Here is a 21823-nt window from a genome sequence, read left to right on the forward strand (position 1 = left end):
TTCTGCAACCCAAACTGCAGCATCCCTGCTACAGTGAGGGAACCGCCAGGTGAAACTGACATACCCACTAATGTGAAACTGACCAGATAGATGTTAGTTTTTACCTATAAAGCCTTAAATCATCAGGGTCCTACCTGCCTTTTTCCCTCAGAAAGATAGGACCAGTAAAGCCACCTGAGCTGTACTGCTATGAGAGAGGGGGCTCTGGCAAGGTGTTTTCCCTTACAACCTCTTGGACCACACTCCAGCACATTCAGATCACATTGCGTGGCCCTTCTTTGCTCTTTGACCCCTACAAAGTTGAGAGCAGAGCAAGTGACTGGGGGACAGGGGGACTCTGCTGGTAACTTTGACCACAATCCTGCAGACACTTCTCAAATGCTGAACTTTAAACACATGCTCAAGTGCCTTTATTAAATCGAGGCCTTTGTTACTGTGATTTATTAAATGCTTCTGTGTCCATATTGCTGTGGGGACCATGCTAATTGCTGGTGTCCATCCAGTACACATCCCATAAAATAAACAGTTTGTCAGAGGTGTCTCGAGTTTGGAATGGCTGCTATCCTGTTTACACATTCACAAGTGTAGAGAAATAGTCTCTTATTCTCCAAATGGAGCAAAACACAAAAAGCCAGTGTAGCATAAATGATGACACACAGAATAGGACAGTTAAGGTACCTTTGGTTTTAGGATAGAAGGTGTTTACTTGTAACACAAACAAGGAAATCTGTGTCCCCACTCACCCCAGCGTATGAATTTTAAGCCCACACTTTCCTTTTACATTTTTCCATGCTTGCTCAGCAGTTTGAAGAGCTTGGGATTCTTTTTGGTTTAATCATTTGTTCTATTCTTAGATATTCCATTTATAGGAGCATGAGAATGGCCAGGCTGGCTCAGACCCAAGGTCCATCTAGCCCAGTGTCCTGTGTCTGACAGCGGCCAGCGCCAGCTGCTTCTGAGGAAAGTGGAAGAAACCTTGTATATGGCAGACGTTGAACAACCTGCCTATTATTTCTCATCCTAGCCCCCTCGTGGGCAGAGATCGGTGGTTTCATCTCCCTTCCAAGCTCTGTAAGTATAAAGAGAGCAATGCTTTTCCTTAAACAACCCTCTATTACCCTTAATCCCATTACAATGAGCCTTCCAGACAGCTAGATGCTGCACCCTAAAAAAAGACAGCGTTAACCTAAAGCTCACCAACTCTGGAGAATGGCTACATTCTGCCCGCAAAACTTCAACCAGGGCACAGTAACAATCTCTGCACGGATGATCTGCTGGGCTTGAACCAGGCCCGGCAGCCCCATCACACTGATCTTTAGTACTTGAACTAATGAAGTAATTATCAGCCGGTAGCCGCAGTAGGTTATTAAACCTACTTTGCCAGTGTATTGTGTGCGCAGAGCACAGCAAAGCCCCGAGAAAGCAGGAATATCTGCTCACTGGCTGCATTCTGAAGCAGTGTCTGGTTGGGGTTTTTTTAATCCCCACAATGACTCAGGAGCATGTTTTCACATCATTGCATGGATGGGGGAGGGTGAGTCAGATGGGTTCACTCTTATCTCCAGGGGCACAGTGGATGCTATATTCAGAGAAAGCGTCCCACCCAGCCACGAAGCTAGAATCAGCAACTCAGAGCTGATCTACACTAGAAGATGGGTCCATGGGTCGGCACAGCCTTATGTACGTCCATGCTCAGCTTTCAGCCTTGCTGACAAAATCCTCCAAATTTTACCAATTCCCTGAGCAACATACGTCCTCTCCCCATACAATTCTACTAGGTTATGCCCATGTGGACACAGACAAACCCTGTTCCGGTATAAGCCATCCTCTAGCAACACCGAGAGAACAGCCTATGTGGTTATGTCCAATAGAGGAAGCCTCATCACACTCTGCACGTGTCCTATACACCCTAATTGCCAGGAGATACAAACAACTGGAGAACCAGAGTCTGGGCTGCTGCTTCAGTCCTGTAATGACTGGCCATGGAGCAGTCTCTCCAGGGCAAGCCTTCCCTGGCCCTAGCAGCCACTTCAGTGAAGCCAGATTGGGAATCTGATCAGCCTGTTAGCCTCTAGCCCCAGCTCACTGCCTCCTCATCTGTGCAGAGTGAACCTCCTGCTTGCCGAACGCAAGGCGGAGCCTCCACACACGCTGATCTAGGAGGCAGAGAGCGACAGTTCTATATCAGAAGTGATTAAAATAAAAAATAAAAAAAGGGTCCCCTGAGAAGCCCGGACGCACACAGGCGCACAGTGCAAATCCTGTTTGCCAGGCTTCAGTGGAAAGGAAGCTTCCGGGAATGTTTATATTACAACCAACTCCCTTCCTAGCTCCAGCGCAGCAGGAGCCTGGCCAAACACAGGAAGGGAAACAAACCCAGAGGACTTAATCTTTACACCTTGCGACACTTACAGGATTACCCAGGGGATAAAAGGTTACACAGCGGGAGGTGGGCTGAGAACCCTCATCCTCCTGCTCTGCAGCCACCAGCCTCTGCCACTTAAGCTACAGGAGGGCTTCTGAGTGTTACATACCTGATCCTTTCCCTGGGCCGGGCACTGGCCACACACACAGCCAGCCAGCCCACAGCACTTCTCTGGAATGCGCTGTAGAGGCACAAAGGGTTCTTTACATTCTCGGTATTCAAGAAAACCCACCATCTCCCCCCCATGCTTTCATCTCAATGGCATCAGAAATGCAGGACATTCCTCTCAGCAGTGCCGCTGAAGTTCGCCCACACGCCACGTGTAGGTGGCATAAGTCACACATGCCACATGCCAACATTAACCAGGACAGGCCAGCAGCTTGCACATGGAGGCAAACCAAACCCCCAGTCGCTCCAGCGAGACCTCTGCTTAGAAATCCTGGTACAGACAGACAGACAGACAGGATGAAACTCAAACCCCTCCCAGGTCCTTGGCTTTAAGAGCGGGAAAGGAAAGAAAACCCAGCCTGCGGCTCCCCTGGCTCCCCTTCCCCAGGGCCCCTCTGCACTGCTCACCCAGCTCCCTGAGCAAACGACGCTTTGGGAGTTAAAGCAGAAAAGACCAAAAGAGCCAGATTTTGCCCTTGGAGTTAGTCCCACCTGCCCAGCCCCACTCAAGTCAGAGGAGCTCTGTGACTGTAATAATCGTACCTTATCTAGCGCTTTCATTAGCGGATCTCAAAGCACTTTATGCAGAGATCACTATCATTATTCCCATTTGACAGATGAGAAAACTGAGGCAAAGAGGTAAAGTGACTTCCCCAAGGTCCCAGGAGAGCAGAGCCAAGAACAGAACTTTGCTCCCCTGAGTCTCACTCTTGTGCTCTATCCACTAGTCCATGCTACTCCCCCTCCACAGGATCAAAGCTCCAATCTTCAACACAGCAGCACAGACCTCTACCACTTCAGCTAAAGGAGGGACTTCACTAGCTGGCAGCAGTAGTAGGCCGTTATCTTCTCTGTGATCCAGCCACCAGAGGGGTGAATAGCACGTTTAAGCAGCATATTACACAGACATTCATCTGAAGGCAGGAGCTGACCTAAAGTTATTAGCTACATCAGCAAAAGAACAGACCACTACAGAGAGAAAGAAATTGGCAGTACTGTACAACCAGAATGGCCTAACTGTACTCTATGGCAGTGGCTCTCAACCTTTCCAGATGACTGTACCTCTTTCCGGAGTCTGATTTGTCTTGCGTACCACAAGTTTCACCTCACTTAAAAATGACCTGCTTACCAAATTAGACATAAAAATACCAAAGTGTCCCAGCCACACTAGTACTGAACAATTGCTGACTTTCTCATTTTTACCATCTAGTTATAAAATAAATCAATTGGAATGTCAATATTGTACTTACAGTTCAGCGTGTCGTACACAGAGCACTATAAACAAGTCATTGTCTGTCTGAAATTTGAGTTTGTACTGGCTTCGGTAGTGCTTTTGACGTAGCCTGTTGTATAACTAGGCAAATCTCTAGAGGAGATGATGCACCCCCTGGAAGAGCTCTGCATATCCCCAGGGGCACACACGTACCCCTGGCTGAGAGCCATTGGGCTAAGAGCCCTTGTGAATATTGACTCATAACCCATGGGCTTCATGGAAGAATCTTAAGAAGGGATTTGAGCACAGAGCAGGGGCTTGGGGGAGCAGGAGGTCAATCTATGGTTGTGATTCTCCCCTGCCCACATTTTGGGTCATCGTTTATGGCTATGCCATGGAGATGTATAACTTAGCCTTCTTGATCCGGGATGGGGATTTTATACACCCAGCCCAGGAGTAAAGAGCAACCACTGGTGCAAAACAGAATCAGAAGATTCTGAAGACGAGAACTGGGAAACTTGGTTTGTTCTGCACTCAAAATAACCCCCCATCCCATGTTTTGGGTTATGAGCTGCCCGACAGCCTCCCTTATAAACAAATCTGTAGCTTAAATGGACAACAACCAACAGAAGAGATTTGGGGGCACGTCTTACCTGTTTCTTCCAACAGTCTCATGGTCTTTGACGACAACAGTGAGCTCGGCATTCTGGTCTAAGGGAATTCCTTTCAGATCCCAGTCAAACCCCTAGAACAAGATGAGAAACAATACAAGATCATCGCCATGTTATAGCATTAGCAGAGACAGTTACTGACCTACAGCTAGAGCAGCCGAAAAATGCAATTTCCATCCCAAGGGAAATTCTGATATTTCAAAATTTATTTTCACTCCAAATCAGGACAAAAAACTCAGAATTCTAAAAAGTTTCTATTCAAAAACATTGTTTTGCTTCAATAATGTTGAAACAAAATGTAATATTAAACACACTCTGTATAATTATTATTAAAATTAACAGTTTAATATAAGAGACTAAACTAAGTGAAACAAAATGGGAAGTCAAAATGAAATGTTTTTACCGTATCAAAACTTTTTGACCTTCGACTGTCTCCGGTCAAAATGTTTATCAAAATTGAGACATTCCTGCTAAATGTGCTGATTTTGATTTGACTGCATATCCACAGAAAACTTTTACACCAAAAACATTCTCAGCCAATTCTTCCCACATTCCTCCTGCAGAAACGAAGGATGTTCAGATCGCAGCATTTGCCATGATTTTAATCATCAGTCTTGTAACACAAAGTCTGTCAGGAACTCAACTTTTCATTCCATGGGAAATTCCAAAATAAATTAAAAACAAAAATCAGACCAGAACAGATGAAATTTTGAAAATTCCCACAAAATAAAAAAAATCTAATAAAATTGATTTGGGACCATTTCGTTTCAACAGTATCAAACCATTTCATTTCGATGTCTATATTCTACTAACGTAATATGAGATTAAATATAACATACTGAATTATATTAAAATGAATGTTTTCATATAATATAGAAGTCTGAACAAAATTAAAATGACATTGTCAAATCATATTTTGACTTTTTCCTGTTGAAAAATCCTGTAGGAACCAACATATTCCCGTAAAACGTTTCAATTGCAACAAAAATGCATTTTTCAATAGAAAATGGTTCTATCAAGAATCTTTTGACCAGCTGTAGTCATGAATTCAGACTTGATCTTGGCAGGCGGAAATCACTGGAATGGCCTAAGACCTCTTCATAATTTTAGGTTCAGATGTACACTAATGAGATCCTAACCAATTTTTTTTTTTAAAAGAAGCTTTGTAGACTTCTTCCTTCCCATCCAGGAGTCTGATTAAGCAGCGCTCGCGCTGTCCTGGTACCTTTGTTTAAAAGCACTAGTCAGGTAGGACAGTGGATGAGGCATTATATTGTGACACCTGGGTTCAGGTCTTCGCTCAGCAACAGACTTTCTATGTGATCATAGATCATAGAAGTTAGAATCATAGATCTTGGGAAAGTCACTTGAGCTACCTTGTGCCTCAGTTTCCCATCTGCAAATCTTGCAGGAGTGTTGGGAATGTAATGAAGGTGCTCGGATACTAGAGTGAGGAGGACCAGGTAAAGTATCTACAGTGATGAAATAGCACTTTAAAAAGCACTCATTTCCGCGGGGCTTTCCAAGAGCACAGCAAGTCACAGCTTCACAGCTGGTTCATCATGAAATTGACGGAAAAGCCAGGAAGTCTGGACCCGGCAGATCTTGGGAAAATTCCCCTGGTTAACTGAGCTCCGGATTTCAGGTTTAGTCTAAACAAGAGAAGAATGAGTAGGGACCTGATAACAGTCTTCAAATATGTCAAAGGTTGTTATCAAGATGACAGCGATCTATTGTTCTCCATGTCCATTGTAGGTAGGACAAGAAGTCATGGGCTTAATCTGCAGCAAAGGGAGATATAGGTTAGATATTAGAAAAAAAACTTTCTAACTCTAAGGGGAGTTCAGATACCTAGGGAGATTGTGGAATCGTGAACATTGGAGGTTTATAAGAACCCAGTCAGGGATGATCTAGGTTTACATGGTCCTGCCTCAGCACAGGGGGCCGGACTAGATGTCCTCGAAGGTCTTTTCCAGCCCTACGTGTATATCTAGAGAGATACAGAGATATAAAATGAAATCCTGCACAGCATTCCAATGGGTTTCGTTTTTCAACAGCGCAACAATGAACACATTCCAGCACTGCACTGGCCCACGGCCACACCCACTTTGCCATGGTTTATAATGATCCCATGGCCACTGTAGATTAGCTTTTGCTACAGATCTCTCAGAGACACGTACAAACATTGCCCTTCTCTCCAGAGCTCGTAAACACATACGAATGTGATTAACCTGAAGCACAGGACTCCTCCCTATCAGGGGTAGCCGTGTTAGTCTGTATCCACAAAAACATCAAGTGGTCAGGTGGCACCTTAAAGACTAACGGATTTATTTGGGCATAAGCTTTTGTGGGTAAAAAACCCACTTCTCCATGCCACCGGACTCCTTGTTGTGAATCATCCTCTTGACCTCAATGGGCTGGTGTGCTGTCTGCTGAGGGCCATGGCAAAATACAATTCCCACAGGTGGAGAGCTCATGCCCCACAAACCCCTTCAGCACCAGGGTTTTTGAAAAGGGAGGGAGGCCCACAGGACTGGGGACTTGTCCAAGGGTCCCCAGCTACTTAGCTGTAGAGGAAGGGCAAAGCCCAGGAGTCCTGATCTTCAGTCCCCCAAGCCAGCCCTTGGACATCATTCCCTCCATGGATATCCATTTGCATTGTGCCCTTATTACACATACATGTCACTAATCTAGGAAAAAACTGCCCATTCATAATGTCTGCCCATGTGCAGAGTACAACACATCTCCCCAGTACAGCGCATGGCCAGCAATGGCTATTTGCTTGGTTGCACCAGGAATCAAGGTGCTAGGATCAATCAGCTTTGTCCTCACAACTGTCGCTACATGGAGAGGTTGGTGGAGGGCAGTGCTTTAAGTCTCCAAAGGCCACCCATGGCTGATATGTCACTCTTTGATCACTCCAGATTGCCCTTAAAGGACCCGCGGCAGTGCAGCTTTCAATTCAAGCTAACTCCTGCTAGGAGCACGGATCATTTGTGCAGTCGGCATGCACTTGCCTTGCTGTGGTTGGCTACCAGAGTACAGATTACTGCTGCTGCCAGCTAACAGACGTACTCCTTTAGCTCTAGCAGAGGAGGTCTGTGCTTTGATGCTGAAGGTCCTGAGTTCAGATGCTGCTGATGCAGTGTAGGCATTACACCAGATCAGGGACATACATGCACCAGCATTAAGACCACACCCACCCCTTGTAGTCTCAGCCCCAGATCTCCCATGCAGGACTCTGATCACAGAGGGCCTGCAGATGAAGCTTCCTGTGGGCTTCAGTGAAGTCAGAATCCAGATGGGAAACATGCACCCACCAAGTTTTCTGAAGGGTGCTGTCCAATCCCCAGTAGTGACCGAACTCTCCTCCTCCTGCTCTGAAAGCACCCACCCTGCCCACCTGAGCTAAAGGAGAATCTCTGCTTCCAGCACAGGGGTCGAAAACACACAGCTGAGCAGCTCTGATTCCACTCAGCGGCGGCAGCAGCCAGTTCACTTTACAGCATGATATTTCTGAGCTGGCTGCTGACCACACAACACACCCCAGGCAAAGAGGTAGGAGCCTGGAAGCTCTTTTGCATCCTATTCAAATAATGCGTTGGTGAAACTCAGGCCTGCGTGAGGAAACAGCCAGAGCACAGGGATGAATCAAGGCAAGATCCTAGGGATCTGGACCCAACAGTGAACCACAAAGGGCTAAATTAGACCCTACTGTAACTGCACTCACGGCAGTGTAGCTACACCAAGGATGAGCTTGGGTTCTAGAAAAGAGATACAGAGCTCTGCTCTCTTCCCGCACGGGCTAGCATTCGGACCAAGCTCTGTGACTGCAGAAATGGAAAACTCTGGTTCCCGCAAACATGGCTCGTGGCAAGAAAGGGGAGCAGGTCCAGAAGGGGCGCCACTTGCCTCATTCCACACAGGGTTCACGTTGTTCTTGATCACTTTGGTTCTCTTCTTCACACCTAAAAAGGGAATTAAGCAAAAGGGTCAGAAAAGTCCTCAGACACGTCCCCTCCCTCCAAGCAAAAATTCCTGCTGCTTTAAAAAAACAACAAAACATATTGCTCCAAGTCTGATTATCTCATGAAGATCTTTAGGACAAGGAAGCTGCATCCCCAGCCCCAGCGAGCTCCCCATCGAACATCCTGGACCCTGCAAGGAGGGCTGCGGCGTTAGGCCCTGTGTTAAGGCAAGACGCAGGGCAGGGGGGCAGTGGACGAGGCGTGCAAAGCCAGGAGGATTCCTGGAGTGATGGGCAGAATCGTCTCAGCTGGAGGATGGTGTGAGGCCGAGGGAGGAGGAAGGAGACTCCAGGAGCAATACTGGGAGGAGGAGGGATCTAAAGCTACACCGTGGACCTGGAGGCGGGCCAGGGATCCCATATGTAATGACATCTCCGAGACGGGAGAGGAACAAGGCAGCCATTTAGCAGCACATGGCAACACAGAACAGGAAGAATCAGCGACAGAATGGCCCAGACCCTGAATGGTATTTAAGGAGCATAAATACTTTTGAGTATCTGAGCCAGTGGGATCAGCCCAGGCCCCGCACCAACCCCCCTCTGTTTTGTCCCACCGACTGCATTGGAAATGGTAGATTGGGCCTATTACTATTTCTGATTCGTATGTCAGCAGTGCTGGAGCTCCAGTCACGACCCAGGAACCACACAAACACAGTCTCTGCCCAACAGAGCGTCCAACCCAAGTACAGCAGAGTCCACTCAATAGCAATCCTGAGATTAACAACTTCTGCAGAATAACGATATTTTGCCGGGAGCTGATCCCATCCCACTGATGTGAATGTTAATGAGATTTGGATATTGGCAACAGGCATGCTGCTTCCTAGCTATCTTTTGGGGAAGAGAGACCCTGGCTGCAGGCTGGTTTGCAGGGCTGAACCGAGGAAGGAAATGCTGGGGCTGCACCATACCTCTCCCTGTGCTCTCCAGACTACGTCCTGCCCTGGCACCAGAGGCCCAGGCTCAGTATGTTCCAGTGCTGCAGCAAACTTGCATGTGGTCCGGGACCTGCCACTCTGACAGTCTGCACCATTACGTGCACCTTTTTTTGCAAGACTGTGATAAGTTTGTACAAGGTATCCCTTGTGAGGTGTCATTTGAAAACTCATAATTTGCTGATCATTGTTATCCTGGTAAAATATGTATGGCAACATTGTTAATGTGAAGTTATGAGATTCTACTGTATAACATTGTTGAAGGCATGTCCCATGTTTAGAAAAGCAGGCACAAACCAATTAATGACCCAGCCACATATCAACGAGATCATCAGGCCCATCACATAGTGGAGGGGCCATTCACTGGCAGGAAGAGGGAAGTGAACAAAAATTTACATTTGAAAAGAGACGCAGACTTTATGGCATGAGGGCCGTAGCAGGAGATGGCTCTTGTGCAAGAGAGTGGACCATAAAGGTAGGAAGCCATGGCCCCCAAATTGCCTCTTTTTCCCTTTTCTCTCTGCTCACAGCAGCAACAACGCCTGAAGGAACACTGGACTGCGGGAGGGGTCCTGATTTTAAAAGATTTCAGCCAGTCAGTCTGGAAAAGCAGGTGGTGAGACAAACCTTTGCTTTGAATTCATTTAGATTGCTAAATTAGATATTTAGTTACATTTTATTTCTTGGCAACCAATTCTGACTTTAATGCTTCATTACTTGTAGCCATTTAAAAATCTTTTTTTTTTTTTCTGTAGTTAATAAACTTGTTCTACTGTTTTAACTAAACCAGTGTGTTTGGACCGGGGTGTTTGGGAACCTCCACTTGAGATAACAAGGTCTGTGCATATCATTTTTCATTGACAAAATGATGGATTTTCTATGAGCTTGTGTTGCACAGAAGGAGCGATCTGGGCAATACAAGACATTCATTTCCTGGGGACAAGCCTGTGACTAGGAGTTTTCTGGTGTCTCCCTGTGTGTAATTCACGAATGTCTGGCCTGAATATTCATGTCATCAAGCTGGGAGTGATTTTGCAGGATTGTGGCTGTGTGTGAACTGGCCAAGAGTGGGTGATCTCACAGCAAAACAGTGTAAAAAGGACTCCAAGCTGGAGAGTTAAGGGAACACAGCAGTCCAGACTGTACCCTGGGGAATGCCACAGCCACCCACACAGATAATGGGCTGGGGCACCCACATGCTCACACAGTGGGGGGGAGTGTGACCCAAATGGACCCCAGTGATATCGAAGTGGAGGTACACAGTTATGAGTCTGTACCCTGGGACCTCCCTAGGCAGGCAAGTTTCTCCCGTGATGGCCATCTGCATGATATTTCACCAAAGGGGCCCTGCGTGGTCTCTGCTGAAAGCGAAGGACTCACTGGTTGTCATGGTTATTGCAGGATGTATGTACCAGAAAGAGCCATGGAACATGTTGAATATTGTGTCCAAAGCTGCTGGGAGTGAAGCAGGTCACCGGGGGTGGCTGGTTCTCAGAGATAACCCCATCAAGAGTGAGAATAATTGGCCATTTCAACCTAGTCCAGCCAAGGGTTGATCGTCTACACAAAGTTACACACTTGGGCCTTTTCAAAGCAGAAAAGAGCTCAAGAAAAAGACCCTGAACAGGGGGACCATTGGGGTGAACTGAAGATTGCACTGTGGGGTTTTCTTTTATCTGTGACCATACGGTTCCAATCCTTATCTTTGAATCTTACGCTTTGTCAAACTGGGACCCCGTTTATCCAATCTGATTGGGACCGGGGCCAGATTGGATCATCAAAAATGTGGATAATCAGGAGAGCCCCGTGAAGCTATGTTACATGCTTCAGCCCCACATGGAAGGGCTCTGGCTGTCAGCCCCAGGGAGGTGACAATTACCAGTCTGCACCCAGGGACTTGCTTAGACATCCCTAAGTGGGCATATTTCTCTTGTGATCACCATCTTCACCCTATTTCACCGAAGGGGCCATGTGCGGTCTCTGCCCACAGCTAAAACCTCATTGGTTGCAGGATGTAGGTGGGGAAATATTTTAAGAGTCACATAACACATCTAATATTGTGATCAAAGCTGCTGGAGGTGAAACAGGACACCAGGGAGTGGCTGGTCCTCAGAGCTAACTCCATCACATGTGAGAACGGTTTCCAGCTCCCAGCCAAGAGTAGAGAGTCTAGACAAGGTGCACCCTTGGGCCAGTACGAAGCATCAAAGAAAAACACCTTGAGCCAGGAAGACCCCCAGAGTGAGCTGAAGTTAACGAAACGCCCTTGTGAGGAAGAGAGAACAAAGGGCTGGGGGTGACGTTATGAGTGTAATGTAATATAATATCTCATCGAAAGGTGACACAGGGCCAGAAAGAGTCAATTAACTCACAGACTGACCTGACCCATGGCGGAACTTTAAAGACTGGTTAGGAAGATATGGAAGTGAATAGAGCTTTAAAATGCAAGTCTGCATTGTTAGAGATAGAAGGGCAGCTGGTTGCTCAGGTCTAGTGATGTAAGCAAACAAGTCTTGTCTGTTACTGTGGCTTTGATTCAAAGATCAAAAACGGAGTATTAGCCATTAGGAAGACACTTGAGTGAAATAGTGTTATTGTCTATGTGTTTCTTTGAAGGTTGTGGTAACAGGTATCAGAACTGTTTAATGGCTAAATTACCCTGTGCCAATTGCCACGATGTTTGGGAGAAGGAAAGGAGTGGGTGGGTGAGATTCTGTGGCCTGCGTTGTGCAGGAGGTCAGACTAGCTCAGGGGTCAGCAACCTTTCAGAAGTGCTGTGCCGAGTCTTCATTTATTCACTCTAACATAAGGTTTTGCTGCCAGTAATACATTTTAATGTTTTTAGGTCTCTTTCTATAAATCTATAATATATAACTAACCTATTGTTGTGTGTAAAGTAAATCAGGTTTATAAAATATTTAAAAAGCTTCATTTAAAATTAAATTAAACTGCAGAGCCCCCTGAACTGGTGGCCAGGACCTGGGCAATGCGCGTGCCACTGAAAATCAGCTCGCGTGCTGCCTTCGGCACCCATGCCACAGGTTGCCTACCTCTGGACTAGATGATCATAATGGTCCCTTCTGACCTTAAAGTCTATGAAAGTTAAGCCTATTGTTTTCTCAGGCCAAATGGCTGCTGGAAATGTATAAAAACCCTGGGATACGATCCTGCTTCATCTCAGATCTGATTTGGATTTGAAGAAGGGGAAACCCTACACCATAAGAATTGAGATCCCCAGTCCTTGACTGGCATCACCCTGAATATGGACATTGGACTATAACCCAGTGGGTCCCCAACCTTTTTGTGACCAGTAGCACATTCATGTTTTCAGAAGAGTGTGGCGGGCACCAACAATTTTACAAGGCTTATCTTGTATTTGTAAATAATACAAAAAAACATTTAATATTACATAATATATGAATCCAGAGAGAAGCCGGAGAAAAGCCTCGAGGACAGAGAACACCAGTGCCTGCAGCCCTGGAGTACTCTGTCCCCAGCAGGTGCGGGGCCCCAGATTCTCTTCTCTGCTGGACACTAGGTGGGCCCCGCACCTGCCAGGGACCAAGAACACCAGCGCCTGCAGCCCCAGAGTTCTCTGTCCCCAGCAGGCGCAGGGATGCAGCTTCTCTCTGGCATAAGCCACGGCCCTGCACCTGCCAGGGACCGAGAACACCGGTGCCTGCAGCCTGCAGCCCCAGAGTTCTCTGTCCCGGCCAGGTGTGGGGCCGCAGCTTCTCTCCCCTGCTGGGAACTAGGCAGGCCCCGCACCTGCCGGAAACAGAGAACATCGTGCCTGCAGCCTGAGTTCTCTGTCCCCGGCAGGTCCCCTGCTGGGCACTAGGCGGGCACATATAAATGCCCCGGCGGGCACCATGACGCCCACGGGCACCACGTTGGGGACCACTGCTATAACCTATGGACTATTTCTAAAAGAACTTTTGGTAACTCCAAACTCTACATCTCTGCTATGTATCTGGACCTCAAGAAATTGAACTCAAATCTGTCTGTATATTGATCTTTCAACCAACTCACTCTCTCTTTTCTTTTTTAATAAATTGTAATTTAGTTAATAAGAATTGGCTATAAGCATGTATTTTGGGTAAGATCTAAGTTATCATTTGACCTGGGCCTGGGGCTTGGTCCTTTGAGATCGGGAAAACCTTTTTTCTTTTACTGGGGTATTGGTTTTCATAACCAGTCATCCCCATAAGAAGCAGTGCTGGGAGTGATACTGGGAAACTGGAGTGTCTAAGGCAGGGGTGGGCAAACTTTTTGGCCCCAGGACCACACTGGGGTTGCGAAAATTTATGAAGGGCCGAGTAGGGAAGGCTGTGCCTCCCTAAACAGCCTGGCCCCAGCCCCCTCCCACTTCCTGCTCCCTGACTGCCCCCCTCAAGAACCCCCGACCCATCCAACCCCCTGCTCCTTGTCACCTGACTGCCCCTTCCCAGGACCCCCCACCCCTAACTTCCCCCTGGGACTCCACTTCCTATCCAACTCCCCCACTCCCTGTCCCCTCACTGCCCCGAACCCTATCCACATCCCAGCCCCCTGACAGGCCCCCTGGGACTCCCAAGTCTATCCAACCCCCCTGCTCCCTACCCCCTTACCGCCCCTCCCATAACTCATGACCCATCCAATCCCACCTGCTCCTTGTCCCCTGACTGCCCCCTCCCGGGACCCCTCATCCCTAACTGCCCCCCGAGGCCCCTGTGACAATGCGGTTCTGGTGGGACCCAACTGAGAGTGCCAAATCAGGACCAATTGCTCAAACAGGGCAGTCACAGCCCAAGGCTGGAGTTTTTCCACCTCTAAGGCAAACCAAACCAGCCAGACAAAAATGACTTTGGTGTCACCCCACTGGCTAACCACAAGTCACACAAGCAATTTCTTAGACACTCCAGTCTCCATAATACCACCAGGCCACCCGTCCTCGGGGATGAATGGTGAAACCAACACCACAGTAAAAGAAAAGGTTCATTCTCCGATCTCCAAAGGACCAAGCCCACAGACCAGTAAATATACACATCAATCTTACCACAAATCACCGCTGTTGCCAATCCTTTAGAATCATAAATCTAAGTTTATTCATAAAGAAAAAGATAGAGATGAGAGCTAGAGTGTGTAAATGAGCATTACATTACAGTAATGCAAACTTCTTAGTCAGGCTTGTAGAGTGAATGGAGTTAACTGCAGGTAAATCAAAGGTCTCTGGAGAACATCCCCCGCTGGATGGGTCATCAGTGTCCTTGTGCAGAGTTCACTTGAGCAAAGTCCCTCCAGAGGTAAGGCAGCAGGCATTGAAGACGCAAGATGGAGATAGGCCTCCGCCCTTATTAATAGGCTTTCCAGTGTAAGAACACTCCTTTGTTCCTACGGTGAAAGTTACAGCAACAGGAGTGCTTGCACGTCCACATGGGCCATTTCTGCACACCCTGCTGAGATCAGCAAGGCTATCCACCCTCCTCTCAATGGTCAATGTGAGGTGATGTCCTTAAATGGGCATCAAGCAGTCAAGCTCAGCTGACACTATACTTGTCTGAGTGTTACCCAGACTAACAGCACCAATTTGAATAGAGACAGAACAGCCAATATTCATAATTCAACTACGAAAATGATACAGACATACAGACAGCATAATCATAACCAGTAACCCGTAACCTGGTCTTAGACACCTTATATGACCCCCTTTACATAGGATTTGGTGCCACTACAGAACCTTGGTTGCAACCCATGTTCTATATGGTCCCAGTTTATATCAATGACGTCACATCCCCACCCCCATCCAACTCCGCCTGCTCCCTGTCCCCGGACTATCTGGACCCCTATCCATAGCTCTGCCCCCTGACAGGTCCCCGGGAGTCCCACGCCCTATCCAACCCCCCTGCTCCTCACCCCCTTTCCATGCCGTTCAGAGCAGCAGGAGATCGCAGCCCCGTGCTGCCCAGCAGGAGTAGCGCCCAGCAGTGGCGTAGCCAGGTTTTAAGAGTAGGGGGAGTAAACATAAAAAAGGCATCCCCCCCGGCTCCTCCTCTGGCCACGCCCTCCAACTCCTCCCGCTTCCCCCCAGATTAACCCCGGGGCCGGCTCAGGACTCCTGCGAGCTTCCTGGGGGTGCGGATACTCCCCGTCCCCCCACGGTCCCGGGAGAGTCCCTTCTGCCCAGCGTGCTCTGCAGGTATTTCCCGCTGGGCTGTGCCGCACGCAGGGGCAGCTCCAGGCCCCAGCACGCCAAGCACATGTTTGGGGCAGCATGTCGCGGGGGGAGCTCTGCTGGTCACCGGGAGGGCGGCAGGCAGGCAGCCTTCGGCGGCATGCCTGTGGAGGGTCCGCTGGTCCCGCAGCTTCGATGGACCAGCAGACCCTCTGCAGGCATGCCGCTGAAGGCTGCCTGCCTGCCGCCCTCCCGGTGACTGGCAGAGCACCCCCCATGGCATGCCGTCGTGCTTTGGGCAGCGAAATGTCTAGAGCCTCCCCTGGCCGCCTGGCCCCACCCGCAGGGTCCCATCCCCCCGCCCCAGGCTCCCGCGCCACGCCAGGCCCCACCCCCTCCATCCAGACATCACAGTCTGCACCCCTGCCCTGCAGGGCCAGCCCCAGGGAGCCCCTCACCTGGACCTCCCAGTGCAAGACACCGGACCACCCCCCCACCCCCGCTCATCTTCCGAGCTGAGGCTGTGGGGGAAGAGGGACGGCAGGGAAAGGGCTGGGGGCGAGCCCCCCAGGCCAGGAGCTCAAGGGCTGGGCAGGATGGTCCCGCGGGCCATACTTTGCCCACCTCTGGTCTAAGGGAATTGCTTGTGTGACTTCTGGTTAGCCAGTGGGGTAAACCCAAAGTCCTCTCTGGCTGGCTGGTTTTGGTGCACAAAGGATCCCTGGCTTTGGGCTGCAACTGGCCTGCTCTAAGCAATTCATCCTGAATTGATACTCTCAGTTGTGTCCTCCCAAAGGCAACATTGTTACACTGGGACTACATAGGAGGAGAAAAGGGGGCCCGCGGTGGCCTCCATTGCAGAGGAGCCATTCGACCAGCATGCCTGCCTCACGCAAAGCGGCTCCCCACTCTCAAGACTGGACAAGCACCGCATGATCATTGGGTGAGAAATCCCTTATTGGACAGGAAAGGAATTAATTAGTATGCGTAGGCTCTAGCTTGCGTGGTGAGGTTTTTCTTTTCTCTGTAACCATGTGCTTCCAGTCTTTATACTGGCTCCTGTTTGAATCTTTATCTTAAGCTCTGCCACATAGTCGTGTCTATAGTAAAACCAAATAGAAGTTTAAGTGCTGCATGCTCAGAAGAATGCTGAACTTAGGTGAAACTGATGAAAATCTGTGCACTCTATGGGTGTCCAGAGGTCAAGGAACTGGGCACTTGAATGTAACGCAATGGGGTGTACAGATAGGTTGGTGGGACCTGTGCCCTGGGGCTAAAGCAGGAATCTGGGGCTAACTATCTCTGCTCTGCCCCAAGTACTCACTTAAGTAGCTGACAGATAGGAGGGTGCAAACCGTCAGCCTGCACAGGGAAGAACAGGGCTTGCAGAGTTCCAGGACACTTTTCTTGCCAGCAGCTGGTAGTTTGCTGTGAGTTTCCCCCAGTGGGCACAGACAAGGGTCCCTTGCACTATAAGCAAGTGGAAGCCATTCACCCTGTCTCCCTCCAAGGTTCCCAGGGAGCCCCTGCCAGAGTCTTGGTGCTACAGGCACGGTGAGGCTGCATACTGGGGCTTTCCCCAAGGAACAGAGACACTATGTTTACCTGGCACCTCTCCCTGAGCTCTCCAGGCTGCATCCTGCCCTGGCACCAGGGCCAGGCTTGGCACATCCCAGTACTTCCTGCCCTGACTGCAGCCCCTCAAGCCTGCCTTCTGCGTAACAGCGACTGCTGGAGAATGGAAACTTCTTGCTGGGAACCAAGAGGTTGCCAATAAGCAGAATCCACTGTATAAAATTACAAGGGAGTGGCAATGTGGCCTGGTGATTCAGGCACAGGGCTGGAACTGAGGAGACCTGGATTCAATTCCTGGCTCTGCCACTGCTATGCTGGGGACCTCAGGCAAGTCACTTCACTTTTCTGTGCCTCAGTTTCCCCATCTGTAAAATGGGGATAATGATTCTGCCCTCCTTTGTAAAGTGCTTTGAGATCTATGGCTGAACAGCAGCAGATACAAGTATTATGATTAATAACTACTGAGCTGTAATCAATACTATATTAAGTTAGCGATCAGCATTACCCAAACAAGCCACAGTAGCGTGAATTCACTGTTTCATTTACTATAGTATTATAGATTCATATTTAAACTGTGTGCCAGCACATATTTTGTGTGTGTGTATATTTTATATATATAATTTTCACAGCAAAATGACTAATCAAGTATTTATCAACTATAATTGGTTAGTAACACAATAAAAGCATCCTGATAGGTTAATAATTAAATCACACAATGGTTTAATATCACATGCTGCAAAGAGCTGCAGGTGACACATTAAAGACCCAACTGCAGCTCGCAAGTTGCTGTCAGAATATCACTGTACTAAGTCAGAGATGAGTGGGAAATAGCATGTCTGACATTTGGAAATTAGGTTCTGTTGCCTGCTAGAACAGAAAGTCAAAACAAAAATGTTTTACGACCCACAAAAATCCCAACAAGTGTTAAACTGAGAGCGTCAAATCCCAAAACGATGTTTTCAAACCCAAACAATGCGACATTTCAAAACAAAAAAAATGTCATTTCCAATTGACCTCTCAAAATGAAAAACTGTAGTTTCAATTCTCCCAATCAGCAAACTGAAAAATTTCAGCAAGATTCATGTTTCCCCCCTGGAAAAATGTCACTCCAATAAAACCAGTTTTCTTTAAATGCAGTATTGGGGAAAGAGTCATTTCTATTTTGCTAGTCTCAGTTATGTGTTTTCTTTTAACAGGGTTTTCTTTAATTCTAGACTTGGAACTGGGTGGTGACTTAATCAGTGCGCTGGCTGGCTAGCAGGGATTTCAACAGCGGAAGAGTCTGCATGGATCCAACTCAAGATCCCTACAAGCAAGTGGAGGGAAGATGTTGTTTTAGACTCAGCAGATTGTCCAGATTTGGTGATCAGAGACTCTACCTGAGACTACACCTAAGTTTTTGGGGACTTTCAGTTTCAGTTCCTTCTCATTGTGTTTCCGTGGGGACTGAACTGTTCAGATTTTCATTTGTTTCTGTTACTTGTGTTTCTGTAGAACTGTGAAGATAATGTCTGTGGATTATGGGTTGCAGCACTAAACCCTGGGATAAGAACCAGAAAGTGAAACTAACGGATTGACATGCTCTTCCCTCCTTTGCACACGCAAGGCAGCGCAGATACTCTTACACCACTCAGGGGTCACTTGATTTCCCCAGGGGGAACAGCTGGCTGCTTTCCAGGCCTATCATGCCACAGGAGAGGAGCAGCCTAGAAACAGGAGCGTTGATTCTTAATCAAAGCGGAGCCCTTAGAGCAACCTCCCAAGGTCACCTGAGGAGTCTGCGGCAGAGCTGGGAATCCAGCCCTCCCCCTGGGAAAAAACTGCTCATTGCAGCTACCGAGCAAACCGCGCTCCTCTTCTGAGAGCCCAGCTCAGCCACTGAGCCTCTGCCATTGTACACACCGAGCCAAGAGCCTCCATCTCGCTGGCACACAACCTCCACAGCCAGGGCCCCCTCTCAGGAAGCCAACTGAACTATGTTCCATTCAAAAACATGTGTTACCCTCTCCGGCCAGGCAGGACAGAAACACAAGGGCCTCTGGGTAATGTCGCTGGGACGCTGATTGCAGACTGGTGGCTAATCAATCACTGGCATCGAGTAATTGGAACAGGAATGACCAGGGAAAAGCCAGCCCCTGGGGTATTTAAGCAATCAGCCCCCGCTCCCTGCTGCACATCCATCTGCTACCTCTCACTGTCAGTTCGCTGTCCAGCAGCAGCCACCATCCCACCTGTCACCTTAGGACTTGGGGTGGGGGGAAGAAAAGGGGGCCCTTTGGAGCCTCCCTGTCTGGCCAGGGGAGGGCGCTGTCGAGAGACAGTGAGCCCTTCCCCTCTCCAGAGCGGTCCCCAGTTTTGGAAGGTAAATAGGTTGGTGCTGCTGGAATTGCAGATCTGTGCCTAAGAGTCTGGAAATTTTCTTTAGTAATCCCTTCTTGCCCACCCCACGGCTCAGCTCAGAAGCCCTGGGTTTTTCAGCCTTCCCAGGGAAGGCGGAGGGCCAGATTCTGCCCTCTGCAGCCAGCTGGCTCTCAGGTTGGGCTCAACCGTCACTCTTGCCTCTGGGGCCCTGCCAGAACCCCCAGTCTTGGGCAAGTTCGCTGCTCCCCACAGAAGTCAGGCTCATTCCTTGGGTCCTCTCTCGGTCCAATTACCTCTCATCCCTGGCACTGCTGCCCAGAGCCAGCTGCAAGGTTCTGACGGGGAACAGACATCCAGAGCAGTATCTCTCGGCCCTAAATTGGGAGGGAAGGGTGGTCACTGTCTGAGGCTGGGTTCCCCTGACCGGTGGGCCTCTCCTCAGGCAAGTTTCCCTCTGCTCCATGGCCAGCTTCATCTTTTGAAGCTCCCCAGATACAGCACATGCTGTAGGAGCACCAAATTGGCACTGCCTGAGCACAGGGATACTTGTTAGTCTGGCTGGCAGTGGGGGGAGCACGTCCCATCACACCCTCATGCACATAGCAGCTGCTGGCTGAAGCCACCAACATGCTACGAATCCACAGACAGTGTGTTTATGGTTATCCCTTTCTGAGCCAATTCAATTTTCAGGGGGTTGGGGGCTGTCACTGGGAGATTTAATGATAGAATCAGGTCTGTTCTTTAGAGAAATCCTGTTTGTTTGCAAAGGAATGTACGAAGCCCTGTTTCTCTGAATATAGAAGGAACTTAAAAAACAGAGACAGTTTCTTGGTTCACAGTTACATGCCTCTTCCAGCCAGCACTTTGCCCAAAAGCTCTCAGTTTTAGCTTTTTTTCTCGGTGTCATGCTACCAGGGCTTCCCTGGGACTTCTTTGCTCCTTCCTTCTTTCTGTTTCTCTGCTGATTCTCTCACACACAGAGACAAACACAGCTCCACCAGTCAATGCCCCAGCCCTTGCACTTGCTATACCAGTCTCCAATCTCTGCCTCTACTCAAGCGTTGCCATGTGCCTAAACTTGGGGTGGAGGCTGCTATAGTTTGAGCTAGCTGGGGTTCCCCAAAGAAGCTTGACTGGTTCTTACATTTATCCTGAATGAAGGGTTGCAATAAGGCCCACCAACTTCACTCCAACTTTGTCCAGCCTCCCCCGACTAGCATAACCACACACGCCCCAGAGTCATCAGCAGGGCTTGAACACGAAAACTTCAGCACAAGCCTCTGGTACTCGAGCTGAAGCAGCAATTCCCCTTGGTGTGGGTAAGCAGCAGGCTCTTCTCTCTGCAGAGCAGCTACAAGAGACAGACATGAGCACCCATGCTCCATCAGCCCCTTTGATCCCCAGTTCCTTGGTATTTAATTCAAAGGTTTATGGGCAGCTCCCTCCTGTTTTTCTTTGGCCTCTGTCACTTTTATATCTGCGGCCCAGGCCCTGTTAAAAAAAGTTTGATAATAGTGTTTCACCTCCTCCAACAGCACCATCACTTGAGGATCTCAAAGCACTTCACTGTTTTATGCTCAGTGCATCTCTGAGAAGAAAGGAAGAGTCATTACCCCATTTTACAGATGGGGAAACTGAGGCACAGTGAGAGGACATGAGTTGCTCAAACCAAAATGAGTAAGTCTAGTAAAGATCCCCACTGCCCCCTAGTCCTGTGCCTTAACCTCAACACCATCCTTCCACACTAAGGTGCATTACCTTGCTAAAGGCAGCTATACTAGAATCTATGATTCTATACTGAGCCAGCATCTCATCTCAAACACACTGGCATAAGTCTGCAGTATCCCCCACTCCGACTTCAGTGAGACAAGCTGGGAGATATGGAGCTACAGAACCAAACTAAGAGACCTTTTTCTGTGATCTGTGGAACCATCTCTTCTCTTGTTTCAGCATATTCCAAAGCAAGTCACTAGGTGCTCTCCCCAGCTTGGAGATTTTTAGATTGGCTCTGTCTTTGGTGGTTGCTTCAATTAATCTGAAAGTAATATCCCAGGGACCGAAGATACAGGTCCATGCCTCTTGTGGCCAGCACTCTGCCCAACAGCTCTGTACGCTGCGAGGGAGGCAGAGGGATAGGTCTGAGCAGAGTTGCACAGGCTTTTGTTGACAAGAACAAGAAGCTTGAACTGGTTGCGGAAGATCAATGATGTTGAGGGTCATCATGCCCAACACCAAACCAGGGAGCAATTCAGATGTCACATGCGCAACTGTATGTGACTGTCAGTTACGGCCTGCTC

The 21823-nt window shown here is 48.5% G+C and overlaps 1 protein-coding gene across 1 annotated transcript in view; it reads right to left on the reverse strand.

The window, feature by feature from the left end:
- DYSF (dysferlin) overlaps positions 1-21823 on the reverse strand; it is a 357128-nt gene that overhangs the window by 293914 nt on the left and 41391 nt on the right. Inside the window, exons 2-3 of the mRNA XM_075066758.1 lie at positions 8390-8445; positions 4460-4551 (exon numbers count right to left, since the gene is read on the reverse strand). Of these exons, the coding sequence (XP_074922859.1) occupies positions 4460-4551; positions 8390-8445 (148 nt within the window). The remainder of the gene's footprint in view (positions 1-4459; positions 4552-8389; positions 8446-21823) is intronic.

This window comes from Chelonoidis abingdonii, chromosome 5 (genome assembly GCF_003597395.2).
Source record: "Chelonoidis abingdonii isolate Lonesome George chromosome 5, CheloAbing_2.0, whole genome shotgun sequence".
In the NCBI taxonomy this organism is placed as follows: domain Eukaryota; kingdom Metazoa; phylum Chordata; order Testudines; family Testudinidae; genus Chelonoidis; species Chelonoidis abingdonii.